Source organism: Pelodiscus sinensis, chromosome 1 (genome assembly GCF_049634645.1).
Source record: "Pelodiscus sinensis isolate JC-2024 chromosome 1, ASM4963464v1, whole genome shotgun sequence".
Classification (NCBI taxonomy): Eukaryota; Metazoa; Chordata; order Testudines; family Trionychidae; genus Pelodiscus; species Pelodiscus sinensis.
In genome coordinates, this window is record NC_134711.1 from 249730098 (window position 1) to 249750417 (window position 20320).

The 20320-nt window shown below is 45.9% G+C and overlaps 1 protein-coding gene across 8 annotated transcripts in view; it reads right to left on the reverse strand.

Moving 5' to 3' along the window:
- The window catches only part of FARP1 (FERM, ARH/RhoGEF and pleckstrin domain protein 1), a 307710-nt gene that overhangs the window by 107847 nt on the left and 179543 nt on the right, over nucleotides 1-20320 (reverse strand). For all 8 annotated transcript variants that reach the window (XM_075918778.1, XM_075918777.1, XM_075918776.1 and 5 more), the window contains exon 3: nucleotides 8359-8463. In XM_075918778.1, the coding sequence (XP_075774893.1) occupies nucleotides 8359-8463 (105 nt within the window). The remainder of the gene's footprint in view (nucleotides 1-8358; nucleotides 8464-20320) is intronic.

Genomic DNA, 20320 nt, shown 5'->3' on the forward strand with positions numbered 1-20320 from the left:
AGGGCGGTCCCTTGGGTTGGCTCATTAGGGTGCCAGGAGTACTGAGCAGCCGCAGCTGCAGGGCCTTACTCCTGACTGCTCATCACCTGCTGTCATGTAGTGTTGGTACCTTGCTGGTTGCTATGCTGGGCAGTGGACTGTGGGTGACCCCCACTGGCGGCTGTTTGTAACACGGCCCAGCAGGACAGGGGTCATTATGCAAGTGGCTCCCAACCTGTCCAACCAGTTGGCTCCCAGGGAAGGAGACAAAGGAAGGAGGGCGAGATCCAGCCTCTGGCTGGGGGGCAGAGCTGGAAGAGGGTTTTAGTTTCTGTCTGGAATCATAGAGAAAGCAGCCTAAGCAGGGGGCTGGGATTTAAGGACCCAGTCTCCCCCTTCTCAAGGATTATCCTAGGCCTGGCCCTGTAACTGGATTATATCTATGCTGTGCTGTATCCTGGAGAAGCAATAAACTCCCTCTATTCTACTGGCTGGTGGAGTCTGTTCATGCCACTACAGGGGTGCAGGAGGCGGGGGAACCCCGACGCGCTGCCACACCTGCTCCATGAGGTGCATCTGAAGTGCGAGCTTTAGTGCCTGCTGTATTCTAGGGATGCCGGGTGTCCAGTATTGTACCGGACAGTCCGGTATTTGCGCGCTCAGTCCGGTAAAAAAAATCAGAAAATACAGAACATGTGCAATATCCGGTATTTTCTGATTTTTCCGACTGCGCACCGGACGGAAGCTTGGCGTGGGCAGGGGGAGTAGCTGGGAGGCAGGGAGCCCTCAGTTGGTTGAGCGTGAAGAGGAGGGGAAGCCTTCTCCTCGTTTATGCATCGCCGGGAGCCTGCGCAGGACAGGCAGCAAGTGCCCAGGTCAGTCCCACTCTCCGCCAGCCAATTTGCTCACCCTTCCCCCCCTTCCCGGCTAGCTGGTTCTCCCCCACTCCCCTCCTCATCTTCCCTGGCCAGCGCCCCCCCCACCCGCCACACAGCTCTGCTTCCCACTATCCCGTTCCTCTTCCTGATCTCCCCTGGACAGCGCCACTACACCTCTCCCCGCTCCCGCCAGCTGTGCTTCCCACCCCCCTTCCTCCCAGCCAGTGCCACTACACCCTTTCCCACCAGCTCTGCTTCCTGACCCCTCTTCCTCCCAGCCAGCACCACTGAACCCCCCCCCCTCCCCCGGCCAGCTGTGCTTCCCGCCCACCCTTACTCCCGGCCAGCCCTGCCCCACCTCTCCCGATATCCTGCGGCCAGTCCTGTTCCGCCCAATCCCCCTCCCCCACAATCAGCCCTGCTTCCCGTTGCCCCCCCATTTCCTTCCCCAGCCAGCACCACTCCTTTCCTGGCCCGGTCTCCCCCCCCCCTTTTTTCTTCCCCTTCGACAAAAGTTTTTCCCGGTGGTTTTTTTTGGAGGGGGGGAAGGAGGGGTTCGGTATTTTTGTTTCAGCCATCTGGCAACCCTACTGTATTCTGCTAGGGAAGGGAAGTCAGACAAGGTGTTTGACGGGGACCTGTGCCGCCTCCCCCTCCCACCTGGCAACAGATAGAGCATTGGTGGTCACCACTGAGAGAAAAAGGCTCAGGGCAAGAAATGCAGCATACGAAGCCCAAAAACCTGGGCAGAAGCTAAATTGAAGCTGGGTGACTGGAAGGGTTCCCAGGGGTGCGGACTCTATAACTAACCAGCCATAACTATCGAAGCACGAACACTAAAGAAGAATAAACCTCTGAATAGATGTACAGGATGAAGAGAAAGGAGCTTGAGACACTGGAGGATTCCGACTCAGGCAATGCACCAGTAAGAGAGAACCCCCTGATGCGGTTAGTGGGGGAGATCTGGGGCAGACACAGACCAATGGATGCTTCTTGCAAGCAATTCTCCAGCGTCAGATGCACGTTGCACGTCCATGCCCCATAGTGGCACTGGGGCCAGGACTCAAAAAAGATGTGATTTAACTATGAAAAAGGAAAAACTGATAAGAGGAACTTAAAGGGCTCCCTAGTGTGCCTCTAAGGGAGTAGGGACAGAAACAGGATGTATCCCTCAAGAGAACACATACCAGCTCCTATTGCAAGGAACGATGACAATGCAAATCAAGAGACTATCGTCTGAATTAGTCTAAAGATGTGGGCAATAGGGGCTTCAGACATGAGCCTAGGAGAGCAGAAGACTAAACTCAGAGGAGTGATTAGGAGACGATTTCTTCCTCAAGGAGGATGTATGAAAATGTTGAGATGACATCCTGTGATAGGGCAACAAACTAATACCAAGCACTTAGATACGGTTGGAGGAGGGATTCTTTGTGAAGAGCAGGGTGAGGCAGACATGCAGCTCAAAGAATGAGAGAGAGTATTTTACTCTAGCTATGTAGTATTCTCTCTCGTCTTGCCTCGATCACTGCGCTTTTGCAAAGTACTCAGATGTGTTATGTTTTGCCAAGTCGTTTTGATCTTATTCTCTGTTTTAAACAATTCATATTTTTACTGTTTTGTGTTTTAAACAGACTGGCTCCTGAGCATGGCAAGCCCTTCAATCTCTGAGAAGTGTTCAGAGAAAACACTGTCTAGACCCTAAAGCCCCACTCCTGATCTCAATCAAAAGAACACGGACAGAGACGAGGTGTATTACAAAAGGCTACAGTGAGCAGCAAACACAGGGAGAGGCCAAACAACCAATGTGAAACGGAAGAGGTTTGAGACACAAACATCTCACCGCACTCAGTTATATAATCACATGCAAAGTTATGTGAGGAATGGTGATAGCGTTGAAATGGCATACAGAACAATCTAAAAACCATAAAAATTTGCCCCAAAGAGCAGATTAATCATCATACTTTAAGGAAAAAAGTAACTATATTTTTATTACGCACACACAAATTAAAGTTGACCTGGAACAGTTTTTAATTAGGCAGAAATATCCATATTGTAGACTCAGCCGCAGGAACTAGACACACACACAAATGCTTCAGTCAAAATTGTTGCCATTACTATTAATTTTCATAGATATTACAGAGCCGAGGTAGTTCCTTGGAGGCACTATTCTCCTATGATCTTATAAAAATATATATTTAAAAAAAGCATATTGTGGGATGACATTTCTCATTCTTCTCCACTTCATAAAGTAATTTTTCTCCTCCTTCATGGAAAGTGTGAAAGTGTGAAGAAAATCTATTTGGTCATTTTTTATTTACTCAAGGATGGGAAAATGGTGGTGTTCACTCGTTAAACTAGTTTTGACATTCTTTAGCACTCTGATAACTTGACTGTTTTGTTTTAGAGGTTACAATTTGGTATGTACACAATCCTTCAGTGAAGAATATGTACTTGACAATTTTGTAGAAAAGAAAAAGACGACTGAGAAATGAGCAAGTTACAAGAATCCGGGCATCCCGTATTTCACCCAGTAGCATACGATTCTGTACTATTTATTTTGGGCTAGACTATGATCTAGCCCTGCATAAGGGAAGTTGTATAGCTGATCACTGTGGAAACTGTGCGTTCAGAGAGCCAATTCCTTACCCCGTATCTCTTTGTCAAAGCAAAACAGGGAGTTACTACAGAATCAGGGCCCTTCTTAGAATTTATGGGGCCCTACGCCATCCCCTATTATGCACCCCCATACTCTCCCACTCCTCCTCCCCATTGGACGTTACTTAGGAGAGTCCAGGAGAGAGGGGGTTAAATACCTCATCTGGCTGCTGTGGAAGCTGCCACTCACATCCCTGGCTTGCTGGGAATCAGAACCCTCCAGCCTCTGATCCCCAGTGGGGAGCCAGGAGCTCAGGAAAGGCCACCTACATGCAGGAGGGAAGGGGCAGCTGCCTCAGGGCCTGGAAATTTAAAAGGGCTTGAAGTTCCTGGCCATCGCTATCACTGTAGCGGCTGGAGTTCCTGGCTCTTTAAATCACCCCTGGAGCTCTGAGCAGTGGGAGCCAGGCAGAGCTGAAGCATGGTTGGGGGACACTAGTCCCAATCCCTCCTCTTCTGGGTCCTGGAGCTGCCCTCTCCCCCCACACACACCTTGCCCAGGGGTTCAGTAGTTCTGTCCATAGCCCTGGGCTCAGGCGGGCTGTGGCAGCAATCAGGTAATGCTCACATTACTGGGGATGAGGGTTTGAGGTACAGGAGAGGGCTCTAGGCTGGAGCGAAGGAATCTGGAGTGTGGGAATGGGCTCAGGCAGGGAGTCAGGGTATGTGTGTGTGCAGGGAGAGAGTTGAGATGGAGCCGTGACCTGAGGCAGGTGATTGGGGGTAAGTGTACAGAGTCTGGAGGGATTTAGGGGGAGGGTGTGGAGATTCCAACCTGGAGCAGGGGGTTCAAGGTGTGTGCTCTGGCTGGACTGTAGTGTTGCCAGGTGTCCGGTTTTGAACCGGACAGTCTAGTATTTGAGCTTTCTGTTCGGGAAACAAATTGAGAAAATATAAATGTCCGGTATTTTCTAAATAAGATGTAATGTAGATTGTGATGTTATATCAATTGTGTCCAGGATTTTTGTTGACACTATCTGGCAACCCTACTGGACTGTGCTCATCTGGGGTGGCTCACAGTTGGCAGTGCAATTTGACTAAGGCAGGCGCCTTGCCTGTTCTGCTTGTGCCCTTCTCCCAGCTGTAGCTGCCATGTGCAGGCCGCTCTGCTTAGTGCATGCCTGCCCCACCCACAGACACCGCCCCCACAGCTCCATTGGCCGCGTTTCCCAACCAATGGGAGCTATGACTGGGAGCAGAGGCAGAACATGAAGCCGAGCTTCCCTCATCTCCCCTGCACCTAGGGGCTGCAAGTACACACTGTGGCTTCTGGCCCCACAGCGCAGAGATTTGCAGCAGGCCACATGAAGATAAGAGGAGGCCCGGATCCCATCTACAGGCTGGAGCTTCTCCACCCCCATGCTACAGCTTGCCAGGCATACAAACCTACAAGTATTTGTGATCTGGAACCCTACACATTGCACTAAGTAGACCTGTGTTTGAATACATCTGAATATGGTAACATCCAAACAAACACACTCAGGCATTTATTTTTATCTTGCATTATACACTATTTGAAAAAGCAATGAATCATATTCAAATAAATGTAAATGGAGTGTATACAGATAATTTTTTTTAAAAAGCAAAGCAATTAGATGCAAATTCTAGGTTATTTATGATGTAAAATTCCACATTGTGGATCATGTTTTTCCCCAAAAGCAACTTCAACCCATCCATGTTTAGGGTTGCCAGGTGTCCTGTTTTCACCTGGACAGTCTGGTAATTGCGTCTTCTGTCCAGTTAAAAAAAAAAACACCCAGAAAATATTGGACATATAAAATGTCCGGTATTTTCTGTTTTTCTCGGATGGGAGGCCGGCAGGAACATTTTTCCCCTGCCACATCGGGCAGGGAGCATGGGAATTTAAAGGTGCAGCAACTTTTTTTTTGGGGGGGGGGGGGAGGGGTCAACCAATTTTTTTCCTGATATGTTTGGGATTTTTTTTTAAAGTATCTGGCAACCCTATCCATGTTGCAAATAGATATTATAGCTTATAAGTAAACAGTCTACATAGTTATAAAAATAACTATACACACAGAGGCCAAATTACATTTACTGTCAGGAGTATAACTTTGTTTACAAACACAAGTCAAAAATCTGTATATTTTCTTAGCATAACTGTATAGACTCACTATAGAATATAGCTGGGTCTCCACACCAAATAAATGGCCATGAAAAATGCATCACAGACTGTGAAAACTGGTCTTTCATGTACTTTTACCCTATACTATACAGATTTTACATGGGAGACCAGCACTTCTCAATTTGAGGGTCACAAGGTTATTTTAGGGAGCTGTGATATTACTATCTTCACTTCTGCGCTGCCTTCAGAGCCACTATTACACATCTATATTAATACATTATTTTTAACTACTGTCAATAAGAGTTACCAAAATGACAGTTGAGGCTGCACTGAAGCTTGTGAAATTAGCTATTAAAATTAATGCTTCAAGTAAATCGAAAAGAAAGGCTGTGATTTATTGCTATTTAAATTAACTATATATTAACTATATTACTGTCCACTTTTCTGTTCTGTTCTCAATAACCATTACCCCGGAACTATATAAATATTAATTTGTGTTCTCTAAAAAAAAAAAATGTGCACAAAAACACTAGTGATAAACCCTCTCCCATCCCCATTAAAAATTACTGCCCCCCTCAAACAGGAAGTTAAAATAACTGCCCCAATGTGTATATCCTTTAAGCTGCATGGTGTAATGGGGCAGAATTCAGAAGATGGGCAAAGCATCAAGTATAGGCAAAAATGCAATGGCCACAGCATCCAACTAACCGAGACAATTCAGTTGGCCACAGTGACACTTTAAGACCGTGGTCACAAACCTGTCGATCGCGAGGCATTCGCCCCTCCCCCCCTTATCTCCAGCAACAATGGAGGTAGTGCCGGCTTCCTGCGGGGTGGACAGAAGTCCTGCAGCTGCGGAGTTCCGGAAGTGTGCTGGCTGCTCCCCTCTTCCAGGTCTGTGGCATGCCAGGAACTTGCAGGGGACGGAGAGGGGAGCCATCCCCAGAGGAGGCATGTGCTGGGGCTTCCCTTCTCTGCGGGGGGGAGGGGGGAAGGAGTCCCAGGAGGAAGCAGGTGCAGGGGACTCCCTGTCCCCTGATCCCACTGGCATCTTGTCCCCTGCTGCAGAACCCTATCCCCTACCCCCACTGGCACCCTGTCCGATGCCCACTAGCACCCTTCCCCGGTACAATGTCCCCTGCTCCCACCAGCACCGTTGGTGCCACATTAGTGAGGCTTGCGGGGGGGAGGGGGCTTGGAGGAGTTATTTTTTTGCATCTCCCTTGTGTGGCCCCAACTGACTTTTCTGTGGGTCAGTGACCCCGACTCAAAACAGGTTCCCTGCCCTTCTCATAAATAAAGACAATGGAAGAAACTTTTTGTGTTTGACATGGTATTTTATTTAAAAATGAAGCCTGGCCAACAAATCCCAAATTGGGGCCAACCCCCAATCTGGCCACAGCATCATAACACTCCTGCACACACAACCCAACCCTACATCTGAGCCTATCATACAGTGGAACCCCCTGCCCTGAGCCCCTCACATACCTCAACCCAAATTCCTGCACCCTCACATCCACAAGCCTGTGGCTCACTTAGTACCCCAACCCTCCATCTGACCCCAACACTCCCAGCCTGGAGCCCTCTCCCTGAGCTAGTGTTCCCTTATCCACCTCCTCCTGCATCCAAATTTCCTCCCAGAGCTTGCACCCTTCCCACACCCAAATCCCTCATTCCTACCACAGAGCCCACACATCCTGCCTCAACCCAGTGAGGGTATGGCTAGACTATAGGACTTTTTCCAGGATTCCAGGAAAAACTCTTCCACGTCTAGTGACACGTTTGTTCTTCTTCTTTTTTTGTGGAAGAGCAAACATTCTCTTTCCGTAACCCCTGTATTCCTCTTTCCAGGAGGAATAAGGGGGCTTCCGAAAGAAGGATTTTTTCTGACATTTGGTCCAGTCTAGACAGGCCAAATGTTGGAAAAACCTCTTCCTAGAGAAGAATCGAAAAAAAACTGGCAGTGTAGAATGTATAAAGGCTGGGGATAGCAAGTGATGGAGAGGAGGAGAATAGAGAGAGCGGGGCTTCAAGGAAGGGGTGGGGTTTTGGGGGAAGGATTGGGCAGTAGATCTTGGCTTGTTCTGACATTTAAAAAAATGATCTTTAGTGTAAAAAGGTTGGAGACCACTGCATTAAGATTAAAAGCAAAATGGAATTTCTAAAATGAAAACTCGTGTGACTCTATTAATACACTTTCTCTATATAATAGACTGGGGCAAAGATATTATGATGCATTATTTGTCTGCAGCATTTATTTTCAGAGACCAAGATGACATACCAAGCACCCACAGAACTCCCTGAATAGGATTTTTATCACTGACTAAAAGAAAAAAAATAGCAAATGTAATAAACCAAAAATAGTGACTCCCCCTCCCCCCATCCCTTTTGAATAAAAAAAAGGTGTCTTTTATGGAACTGTGTTCTTGGTGACTTTTCCCATCTGCCAGGAAGGATTTTACCATTATCACCATCCAAACCAATTGGGGAATTCAAATGGTATTTAGTCTCCATATCAACAGCTACTATGGTCACAACACCACTCCTACCTTCAACATACATAAATGAGGAACAGGGTTCAAGATGAGTTTTTAAACACAGTTCTATATCATCACTAGCGAGCAAAACCTGATGAAACCTTTAATAAAGCCATGTTTTAAAATGCTCTCTGAATGTGAGGTGGGGGAGAGGGGGAAGGATGGGCTTCAATGTATATGAAATGCATAGATGACAATAAGTAAGAAATGAAACTTATTCACATACCATGATCTTTTTATGATCTGGAAACTCCAGGCCAAAATAATCACCTTCAACAAGATTTAGATGGCTGCAAACGGCATCCAGCAAAACTTTCCCTGGAGCTCTTTGCTGGAAATAGAAGCAAGAAAAGGTTACACACACTGTTTGTTAACAAGAACAGCTCTAACAGCAAACAATAGAATGATAATGATGCACTATATAGAACAAGCTAGATTTTCACAGTAATTTACAAAACATGAGCCAACTAATGCACTGATCATCCCTCTGATGATGGTGACAATTATCCTACCAGTTTTGAAACAGATAAAAGAATATTCTTATACCCTTGAAAAGGTGTTATCTCTTTGATTGGTACTTGAGATTTTTATAAACCAAATAAATGATTTTCCTAATTTCTTGAGAAAAAGAAAAGAAAGTTAAAAATAGATGTGGGAAAAATAGGCATCTTCCTGGGGTTTTTTCTATGCCACTCCTTATACACTAAATTCCCAATACATAATAGGGATATAAAGTGTAAGTTTAATAAGTTAATTGATTAAACGGGGGTGTGCAACCCCCGGACTGCCATGGCTGGGCTGGAGTGGCCCCATGCTGTGGGCAGGGGCTGCTCCAGCCCAGCTGCTTCCAGCCCTGTGTGTGGCTGCCGACTCCCAGATGTGCAGACTGGGAGCTGGCAGTCGTGGGGGCTTCAGCAGCCTTCCACTCATGGTGGGCCGTGAGCAGGAGGTCTGCTCCCCAGTAACAGTTAATGTTACCTCCTCAGGGCATAAAAAATAAGCTAGTTAAAAATAGCTTGAAGGGTGAGTGAGCGGGCACTTGGCTTACAAAAAATGTACATGTTTGATTATATCCCTCTTCCCTTCCCCCTTCAAATGTTAATTAGGTATGGCCTACACTAGAAAATTAGGTCAGTTTAACTGCCTCAGCCAGGCACATGAAAAACCCACACCCCTGGGCAGCATAATTAAGTCAACCCAAGTCCCTGTGTAGGCAGTTCTAGGTTGGCAGATGAGTTCTACCATCAAACTAACTACCAGATCTCAGAGAGGTGGCTTACTTACACTGATGGGAGAATCCCTACTATCAACATAGGTAGCATGTACATCAGGGCTACTCAAAATGTGGCCTGCGGCCTGCGTGTTTGCAGCCCGTGGTGTGGTTTGCATTTACACAGGGCTTATCACGCACCCTATGGGTGGGATGCTTTGAACATGGCCTCCACTGGGAACATGCTCCACATCGGAGCACTGAAAGACGCAAGTGGACTGGCTGGCTGGAACAGACAGGTACAGGGTGTCAGCATTTCTAGCCCCCAGGGAGGAGGTGCTGGGAGTGCCAGGGTATTGTGGGAAATGCTGGCTGCTTAGCCTTGTGGGCAGAGCCTGAGAGGTACTGACTGGCTCACACTCCCCATGTTTGGTTCCGGCTCCACAGCTTAAGGCTTAATCTTTTATTCATACCTGTCAGTATGAGAGAAGCTATTTGCATATGTATGTGTGTATATATGCAACCACACTTCAGCTGCAGCCCTCGGCATGTGCTCTATCATTGTGGCCCCGGGGGCTTCCAAAGTTGAGTAGCCCTGATGTACATGGAATGGTGCAGCTGAGCCTCTGTAGTATTTGAAACTCTTCTAAACATGGACTGTGCCCTTCATATGGATTTGTACCATGTCCACTAGAGGCTTGTCTTCTCAGACACACTTAGGCACATGGATTAAACAAACTGCAATGTAGACACTCTTGTTCATAATTAAAATGCCTTTCATTAAACTAAGTGAAGACTATTTGAATTCCGAATGACAGTGTCCACAGAAGGGCTTAATGCAATTTAACTAAACCACTTTAATTTTACACCATTAGTTTATTTGCATTAATTTTCTTGATTTCCCCCGTGCAGACAAGCCCTAGCTAACAATGGGCCCCCAATCCACACTGGAATTTCTATATATTTTATTGTAACAGAACTATTACATAATTTAAGGAAACTCCAGTGAGTACTTCATTTTACAGTGTAATCATTTCTCTTCTAGAAATAAACACATTTTATGGTACATTAGTTACCCAAATAAACAGATGAATACTGTTGAAAACAGAAAATGTTTTGATTAAGACACCAATTAATCCCTATCCAAAGTAAAATAGTGACAGAGATGCAGCCGTGTTAGTCTGGTGTAGCTGAAACAAAAGAGGACTATGTAGCACTTTAAAGACTAACAAGATGGTTTATTAGGTGATGAGCTTTTGTGGGGCAGACCCACTTGATCTGAGGAAGTGGGTCTGGTCCACGAAAGCTCATCACCTAATAAACCATCTTGTTAGTCTTTAAAGTGCTACATAGCTCTGTCTTTTATCCAAAGCAAAGATTATGATGCACCTTTACAGTTGTGTATGCATCAAATGTTATCAAAAAGTGGGTTATAAAAGCAAATAATAAAACAGATATCCAGGAGGAGTGAATACTATACTAGAAACATTAAAAACATTTCCTTAACGTACACAAGATTTAGCTACCACCAAAGCCCATCACTTGCAGAAACAAGATACAACTGTAGAATTCTAAGTGGCTGGTTTTAGAACACAGATGGAAGAGAAGTGCCAATTAATCTCTGTGTAAACCCATTTAGTAGGTTGCTGCTTAAACAGAGACTCAGATTACTTCTAATAACTTAATGGCTCCAGAAATCTAAAATGACTTCAACTTGTTTTATTAAACCATTTTCAAATGCCATCAACAACAAACAATTGTCATACAAACATCACTCAAGACAAAACACCAGGGAAAACAAATGTAAAACGGTTGGCACATTTGGCATAACACTGCCAACATGACGTAACATGTCAAGTAATAATCCTACAAAAGTTCATCCCACACAGAACCAAACTGAAGTGGTGGAGAGAGGGAAGGAAAAAGAGAGAGGTACAGAAATGGGAAGTTAGTACTAGCCAATGAGTATTTGGTTAGATATGAGAAACAACACATTCATACTTTAAAAGTATTATATTTCTGAATACACTCAATTCGCATACTCACGTCTTGTAAAACAGAAACACTGTCAAAAAGTATCCAAACAAATGTAACAAAACATTAACTCTAGAAGTCTAAATACTTTTCAGCATCACCTTCCAACTTGTAACAGCAGTATAAAGTCATATCCAGACTGCAATCTTCTCTTAAGGAACAAAATCCGGGTACCAATTAGATAAATATCATTGGAGACAATGAAACATTGGGAATTTAAAGAAAATACAACTCTTACTCTATGTTAAAACAAGAATTGCATATGGAGGGGCTTTGTTCAAACTGTGGCCCTAGGTCTTTTTCCCAGATTAATTTTGCCTAGGTTGGACAAGGCTGTTTATTAAGAATGGATGACTGCTCTCTAAGATATCAAAGGACATAGTTTTCACCTAGCAAACCAAAGAAAAGGAATCAAGACTGCTGACCTACTGCATTATGCATATTTATAATGGGTGTCTGACTATCTGATCAGTCAAACTAAACAAATCCAAGGTAAGCATGCATTTTGAGCGTGTGTGCGGTCAGCTCATCTCAAAAAAGATATATTAGAATTAGCAAAAATAGGGGTATGGAACAGCTTCCATGTGAGGAGAGATTAAAAAAGACTGAAACTGCTCAGCTTAGAGAAGAGATGACTAAGGATGAAAGGGGAAAATAGGAAAATATAATGATGAATGGTGTGGAGAAAGTGAACAGGGAAGTGTTGAACACTACTTCCCAAGAACCATGGGTTCCCCAACAAAATTAACAGGCAGCAGGTTTAAAACAAAAAGAAGTAATTCTTCATGCACTACACAGTCAACCTTTGCAACTCGTTACCAGAAGATGGTGTAAAAGAATAACTGGGTTCAAAAAAAGAATTAGATAAATTCATGGAGTCATACATTCAAAGGCTTTTAGCCATGATGGTCAGGGATGCAGCAACCCCATGCTCTGGGTGCCCCTAAGCCGCCAACTGCTTATGTTCTAAACTTTAAAAATTGAATGTAGGAAAGCAGGCATCTGTGGGAAGGCCAGTATTTCTGACAGCCACAAAAACACAAGGCACAGCCTCCCTGCACTGCTCTCACAGAATGAGACAGGTGCAGCAAAGCAGGCATGTCTGATCTCAGACAATGATTATAAGCAGCTGCATATTTTCATGTAATTTATTTCTAATATGTCCTAACATGTATTTAGATAGCTCTCAAGCAGAGTAATCACATTTGTCATTCTGCATTTTCTATATTGTATGACTTATAAATCATGCAGTGTTTCCTTTTAAAGTATCTGTAAATAAAAACATTATTCTAAGCTCTTCTCAATTTTGACCTATCCACAGTAAGAGGAAGCCTGGCATCTATTCACTTGGAGATACTGGGTGTGTAGAATCTGCCAAGATTCTGCACCCATGGTACTGCTGGTTTCCCTGGAATAGCAAAGTGTGAGCAAAGGTGTAAAATTTGAAAAATGTATGAACTTAGCAAATCATAGAATCATAGAACCATAGAGCTGGAAGAGACCTCAGAAAGTCATCAAGTCCAGCCCCCTGCTCTACACAGGACCAATCCCAACTAAATCAACCGGGCCAGGGCTTTGTCAAGCCAAGACTTAAACACCTCTAGGGATGGAGACTCCACTACTTCCCTAGGTAACCCATTCCAGTGCTTCACTACCCTCCTACCTAGTGAAATAGTTTTTCCTAATATGCAACCTGGACCTCTCCCACCACAACTTGAAACCATTGCTCCTTGTTCTGCCATCTGTCACTACTGAGAACAGCCTCTCTCCATCCTCTTTGGAACCTCCCTACAGGAAGTTGAAGGCTTCTATCAAATCCCCCCTCACTCTTTGCTTCTGCAGACTAAACAGACCCAACTCCCTCAGCCTCTCCTCATAAGTCATATGCTCCAGCCCCCTAATCATTTTGGTTGCCCTCCGCTGGACCCTCTCCAATGCGTCCATATCCTTTTTGTAGTGGGGGGCCCAGATCTGGACACAATACTCAGATAACAAATAGCTAGTTCTACATAGAGATATTAGTTTAGGGCAGGTAAAGCAATGATATTCTTATGACAGAGTTGAAATGCACTTTAAAACTAGAAATTCAGTGTCTTGCTTAGCATGGAACCCAAAGAGCAAAAATTAAGCTCACAACAAATATGATCTTATAGATAGTCTGTGGAACATTCAAGAATGAACATCCCACACCTACGATACTATTTGCATTCACGTTATTTAGTCTTACTGGTATTATAAAATATTTTATGCTACCGTGCATGTTTTCTTCCTAACAGAAACTGGCAGACATATCCTTGGTACCATGGTCCAGAGGAGAGGGGACTGAAATGGGAGTCCAGAGACCTGGCTTCTATTTCTAATTCTGACACTAACCTATTCTCGGACCTCTCTGTGCCTCTTTCCCTTCCTGTTCATTTAGGCTACGTCTAGACTGCAGGCTTCTTGCTCAAGAAGCTTTTATTGAAAGATCTTCTGCAAAATCTTCTAGTGCAAGAGCACACCCGCACTGCAAAAGTGCATCAAAAAAGCGATGCGCTTTTGCGAAAGAGAGCATCCACACTGCATGGACTCTCCCTTGACAGTAAACTGATTGCTATGCACAGAATGGCCACTAGGGCACCTCTGCTTTTTCCTCTTTCCTCTTTTTGTGCAAAAAAACCACCTTCCCCATCCACACACACCGTTTTGTGAAAAAGCTCTTTCGCAAAAAGGACTGCTTCCTTGTAAACTGAGGAATACCTAAGCTGGGAAAACCCCTCTGTTCTTTTGATTTTTTTTTGTGCAAAAATGCGCTTGAGGTGTGGATGCACCGCAAGTGTTTTCAGAAAAACGGCTGTTTTTCCAAAAGAACTCTGTAGTGTAGGCATAGCCTAAGCGCTTAAGTTCTTCAGAGCAGAGAGCATCTCTGACTCCATTTTTGTACAGGGAGTAGCACAATGAGGCCTTGAATTCAATTGGAGCATCTAACTGCTACCATGTGGATCTTTTCCAGAGGACGTGGTGAAGACCAAGACCTTAACACTGTTCAAAAAAGAGTTATATAAATTCTTGGAGTTAGGACCATCAATGGCTCTTAGCCAGGATGGGTAGGAAGGGCGTCCCTAGCCTCGGTTTGTCAGAAGCTGCAATTTGCAAATTGGTGACAGGAGAGGGATCACTTGATGATTCCCTGTTCTGTTCATTCCCTCTGGGGCACCTGGCATTGGCCACTGTTGGAAGAAAGGATACTGAGTTAGGTCTGTGGTCACCAAGTAGTAGATCAGGATCTACTGGTAGATCTTGGAGCCTCTGACAAATGATCCTGACTGGTTTGGCCAAGAGGCTACCAAGTGCCAGCACTTCAGCTGCCCCTCCCCCACTGCTGCTCATCTCCTGCCCTTTGCCTTGGAGCTGCCCCTCCTGATTTCTGTGCAGGGCAGCGGGGGGGGGGGGGGGGGGGGGGGGTGCTGATGTCAAGATGCCCCCTCCCACTCGGTTTCCGTCTCCACAAAGCAGAGAGGGGGCACAACAGAGCTTGGGATGGAGTTTGCTGGCTGCTCTAGGGAGTGGGCCAGGGCAGGGCTGAGCCTGCCTTAGCCCCACTGCACCACCACGCAGGAGCCCCCTGAGGTAAGAAGTGCCCAGCTGGAGCCCACATCCTGAAATCCTGCCCAAGTCATGAACCCCCTCCTGCATGCCAAGCCCCTGCCCCAGCCCAGAGCACCCCTGCATCCAAACACCCTCCCAGAGCCTGCACCTAGAATCCCTTCCTACACCCCAACTGCCTACCCCAAGCTCAGAGCCCCTCTCACACTCCAGAGCCCTTAATCCAAGACCAGAGCCTGCATCCCAGCCCACTGCCCCAGCCTGAGGAAAGTGAGGGAGGATGGGCAAGAGAAGGAGGATGGAGTGAGCAGTGGTACTGCCTTGGAAAAGGGGTGGGAAGGAGGCCTGGCAAGGGTATTTATATTTGAGGTAGATCTTGGATTGCACTTAAATTCAAAAAGTGATCTTGTGCTTAAAAAGGTTGGAGACCCCTGGGCTAGAGGGGAGCTATGGTCTGACCCAGGATGGCCATTCTTATGTTCTCATAAAGGCTTGGGGGAGACTCCAAGGTTCCCACCCTTGCTAAAAGATTGGAAAAAATATTTGGCTTATACTAGGATCCCATAAAACTGATGGGTGAGCCCTTAGCAAGCAAGCACGATTTTCTATGTATGATTTATTGCCTTTAAAATAAATGTATTTGCTGAGAAAAAAGCTGTGTGTTCACTGGTAAAAAACAAACATACAAAACAAAAACTGTCAGGAACCACCTGCGTTTAGTCAGAAAGGCTTGCTGGGGATTTTTGAGTGTCTGTCAGGGAGTCTGTGCAGCATTGAAAACTCTGATCAAGAGGGAGACACACATGAGTCTGCCCAAGACAGGTGACAGTTTGGAGCTTTGAAATCTGAAAAGCAGTGTGCCCTGGAGAGACCAGAGAGAGAAAATACTCGTGTGATTATCCTGGATCCGTGATATGGACCATACCTACACAATGGAGGACAGAGCCTTGGAAAGCTGTAATTGAACAGGATTTAGGGCAACTCAACATGAACTCTCAGGCTATGTCTAGACTGCAAGCCTCTTTCGAAAGAGGCTTTTTCAAAAGATACTTTCGAAAAAGCCTCTTTCGAAAAAGAGCATCTAGACTGCAAGCAGAACTTTCGAAAAAGCAAGCCGCTTTTTTGAAAGGCAGTCTGGATGCTCTCTTTTGAAAAACCCGTTTGCATTCAAGAATGCCTTTTTTCGAAAGAGCACTTTTGAAAAAAGGCGTTCTTCCTCGTAAAATGAGGTTTACCACCGTCGAAAGAAAAGCCGCGTTCTTTCGATTTAATTTCGAAAGAACGCGGCTGCAGTCTAGACGCAGGTGACGTTTTTTCGGAAAAAGGCTACTTTTTCCGAAAAAACCTGAGTCTGGACACAGCCTCAGTGTGATTTGGCAGCAAAAAGGGCTAATGTGATCCTGGGGAAAATAGGGCAGTAGTGAACAGGAATTGATAGGAGGTTCTCTTCCCTCCCCTGCCATGGACGACATCAGAGAGACGAGTACTGCAATATTTTGTCCAGTTCTGGAGTCCACATTTTTTAATAGCATGTTACAAAATTGTATCCAGGTGCAGAAAAAAAGTCACAACAATTATTTATGGGATGGTGAACGTGCCTTAGAGAGACACTGAAGGAGATTGATCCATTTGGCTTATCAAAAAGATAGACACAAGGAGCTTGATTACTGTGTGTAGGTGCCCTCCTGCGGAGAAAATTCTGGCCTAAGTAAAAGGGATAACAAGAACCAATCACTGGAAGCTCAAGCTAGACAAATTTAAGCTAGAAATTAGGCATGAAGTTCCAACAGACAGGGCGATTAACCCCTAGGACTCCTAAAGCCAGGATTAATGTTCCATCTCCATGCCCTCAAAAAAGACTGGATGCCCTCCTGGAAGATATGCGTTACTGAAACACAAATACCTGTGTTCAATAAAGGGGTAACTGGGTGCAATACAAGAGATCAGTCTAGATTATCTAATGATAAAGCCTGGCATAAAACTTGATACACATCTATCATCCCTCCCTTTATCAGAGCAGTAATTGCTCAGAACATTCGTGAGGCATGATCACCAGGGCTCGACAATTAATGTAATCTACTCACCTGTGGTGAGTAGATTACAAGCCAGCACAGCCGCACAGCACAGTCAGCACATGCACAGCGTGCCGAACCGCGTGGCTGGCGAGCAGGGCTTGCCGCGGTTTGGCAAGCCCTGATGATCACTAATGAAAGTTGTTGAGAAAAGTGTTTAGTAATGTTGACACTGGTTTGGTATTCTGAGGATTTATTTGGGAAGGGGGGAGGAAGAATAAAATTGATTTTAATTCTTTATTTCAATTTCACATAGCCACTTCACTCATCTCCATAGCCTCAACAATTTGTGATGTAAGGCATTTTTCTCCTCCAAACTAATCTCAAACAGATTTTTGAACTGCAAATTCTTCTAGCGTTACTGAATCCCTTAATTTTAGGGATGCTAAGATGCGGTTAATTGGCTAATTGAGTAGTCGATAGAATTTTTATCGACTACTTGATTAGTCAATAAGGGAAGGCAGCCCTGGCTTGTGCCAGGTCCAGGACCTACCCCTGCTGGAGCACTGCAGTTTAAATGTACTCAGTCCCAGCTTGTGCCGGGTCCAGGACCTGCCCCCGCTATGGCTCTGCATTTTTAAACGTAGTAGGAGATGGGCTGCCTGCACGCCTGGCTCTTACAACGTTTAAACTGTAGAGCCACAGCAGGGGTAGGTTCCGGACCTGATGTGAGGCAGGACTGAGTTGGGCTGCCTGCTTGGCCGGAGCAGCCTCTGTCTGCAGCCAGCCCAGGCTGCTGTGGACAGAGGCTGCTTTGCAGTAATAGCCCCTGTCTGCAGGAGGGCCACCGCGGACAGGGATAATCACAACAGCAGCCCCTGCCCACGGTGGGCTCAGGCTCGCCATGGACAGAGGCTGCTTCACAGCAACCTCCCCTGTTCCTCCCCCCTGCGCTACTTCCTCTGTATCAAAGGCAGTAGCGCAGGGAAGGGGAACAGGTGGCACCACGGAGATGGTGTTGGGGGGGGGAGACAGCTGCTCCCACCCTCCTGCTTCTGATAGAGTCAGTGCGTGAGGGTGGGGGGGTGGGGAAACGAATAGTCTAGATTAACCGATAAGCCTAGGCTATTCATTTACATCCCTATTTGATCTTTAGTTAAACATTCCTAAATAGTGTTTGGAGGACGGAAGTTGAGTCACTCTCTTGAAAGAACTACTTTCAAAGGAGAACTGAAGGCATAGGGGAATATTAGCTTTTCCCCTCTCTTTTCCCCAAATTGCCACAAAAGGACAATCCTGTCAGCACAAGAACACACACGCACACCAATGTCCTTCTGAGCATCTGAGTGGCCTAAAATGCACCCACGTGAATGCCCTCTCATGGAGAATTTGGCAAATGGACAGCAATCAAATCACTGAGCAGTTTTCCCAAGTGAAACCTCTCTCACTCACTCACGTGCACCCCCATGAGAGAGAGAGAGAGAGAGAGCGCGAGAGAGAGAGAGAGAGAGCAAGGCCAACATATTACTTAGTCCTGCAATTAGTACAGGACTGTGGACTAGAGGACCTCTCGAGGTCCCTTCCAGTCCTATAATTCTATGACATTTTATGATTTGCCCACAGGGCATGAGGTTGGTTTAACCTCTAGTTAATGCATGGTAGCAAGCTGTGGTGAATCATCAATTTATAAACAAAGGAAATAAGATGAGATGCAGCAAAAACAAGCAAATGAGCAGTAATGGGGAGCACCCATTCTGTTAACGCCACGTTTTCTTTTAAAAAATGTCAGTGCTCAATCCATTCTCTGAAGCCCCTCCCCCGCTCATTCCATCCTCCCTCCATCAATCACTCTCTGCCCATCCTAGCTCACTCACACATTTTCAACAGGCTGGGACAGGTGGCAGAGGTGTAGGAGGAGGTGAGTCCTCTGGCTCGGAGCGTGGTGTTTGGGGTTGGGTCACAGGGTGCCTCAAAGCAGCAGCACTCATGGAGCCTGGGACTAGACTCTGAGCGCCATATGGTGCTGCCACTTTGAAACACTGAGTGGAGCCTGACGCCAGGCTCCCTGCAGCATCTCAAAACAGCAGCGCTGCATAGAGCCCGGGGTCAGCTGGGAACCCTGGCCTCCATGCGCTGCCGCTTTGAAATGCCACGGGGGCTGTTGCTACACATCAAAGGTGTAGGCGCCCTTATCGACTAATCAAGTAGTCAATGCAAATTGCATTGACTATTCAATTAGCCCATTAATCTAAATTTAACATTCCATGGAGAGACTGGGGGTGGGGTGGGGAGGGCCTGAGCCAAAGGATTGTGAATGTGGAAGGGGGCTCTGGGCTAGGCCAGAAACAAGGGGTTCTGGTTGCGGGAGGGGGCTCAGCATTGAGAGATGGAGGGAAGGAACTGCATAAACTATGGGTAGCACTTCTCTGAGGCGGCTCCTGGAAGCAGGAACATATCTTGTGGCTGCTAGGCACAGGGGTGACCAACCGTCTCTGTGTGCTGCCCTCACCTGCAGGCACAGCCCTTGCAGGTCAGGGTGGAGGCAGCATGTTGAGCCTCCCTGACTGCCAATGTGCCTAGGGGCCACAGGGATATGCCAGGTGCTTTTGGGACTCAAGTGGAGCCAGGGCAAGCAGGCAGTCTGCCCTAGCACGACTGTACTGCCAACCGGATTTTTAACAGCCCAGTCAATCGTGCTGACTAGACCGGCCAGCATCTCTTTCTGACTGGGCATTTGAGTTGAAAACCGGATGTCTGGCAACACTAGGCCTGACCCTCTCCACAGGGGCAAACTTCACCACAGTGAGCAATATTGTTTCAAAAACATTTTTTTTCACTAAAAATAATAACACAGTTTCCTTTCAAGTATGAACTCTCTCCCAGTTATTGAGGTAGTAACACATCGACTTATTTATTGCACTGGAAAAGTAGTACGTGTGATAAGAAAATAGTACAACAGATTACCTCAAAGATGAGATTAAATAATAAAGACTTTATGTAAATCCAAAGGCATATTTCTGCACTTCTAATGGAAGCTTCAACTACGTTTAGAGGAGAGTAATGCTAGCAACCCCTGAAGATTAATGGCACATGCCTACCTGTTTTCTTTCCTAGAATAAAATTAAATAGGTGTTATTTCATACTTTGCTATTTATTGCTTGAGGGACAGAATTTTCAAGAGCATTCAATGCTGGTACCACACTGCTCCACTGAGGTCAAGGGAAGTTTTCACATAGACTTCAGCAGGCCTGAGCTGGGCTGACTCTGAGGGTACATCTACTCTGCAATTAAAAACATGCAGTCGGCATGTGCCAGCTGAATTGGGCTTGCGGAGCTGGGGCTAAAGG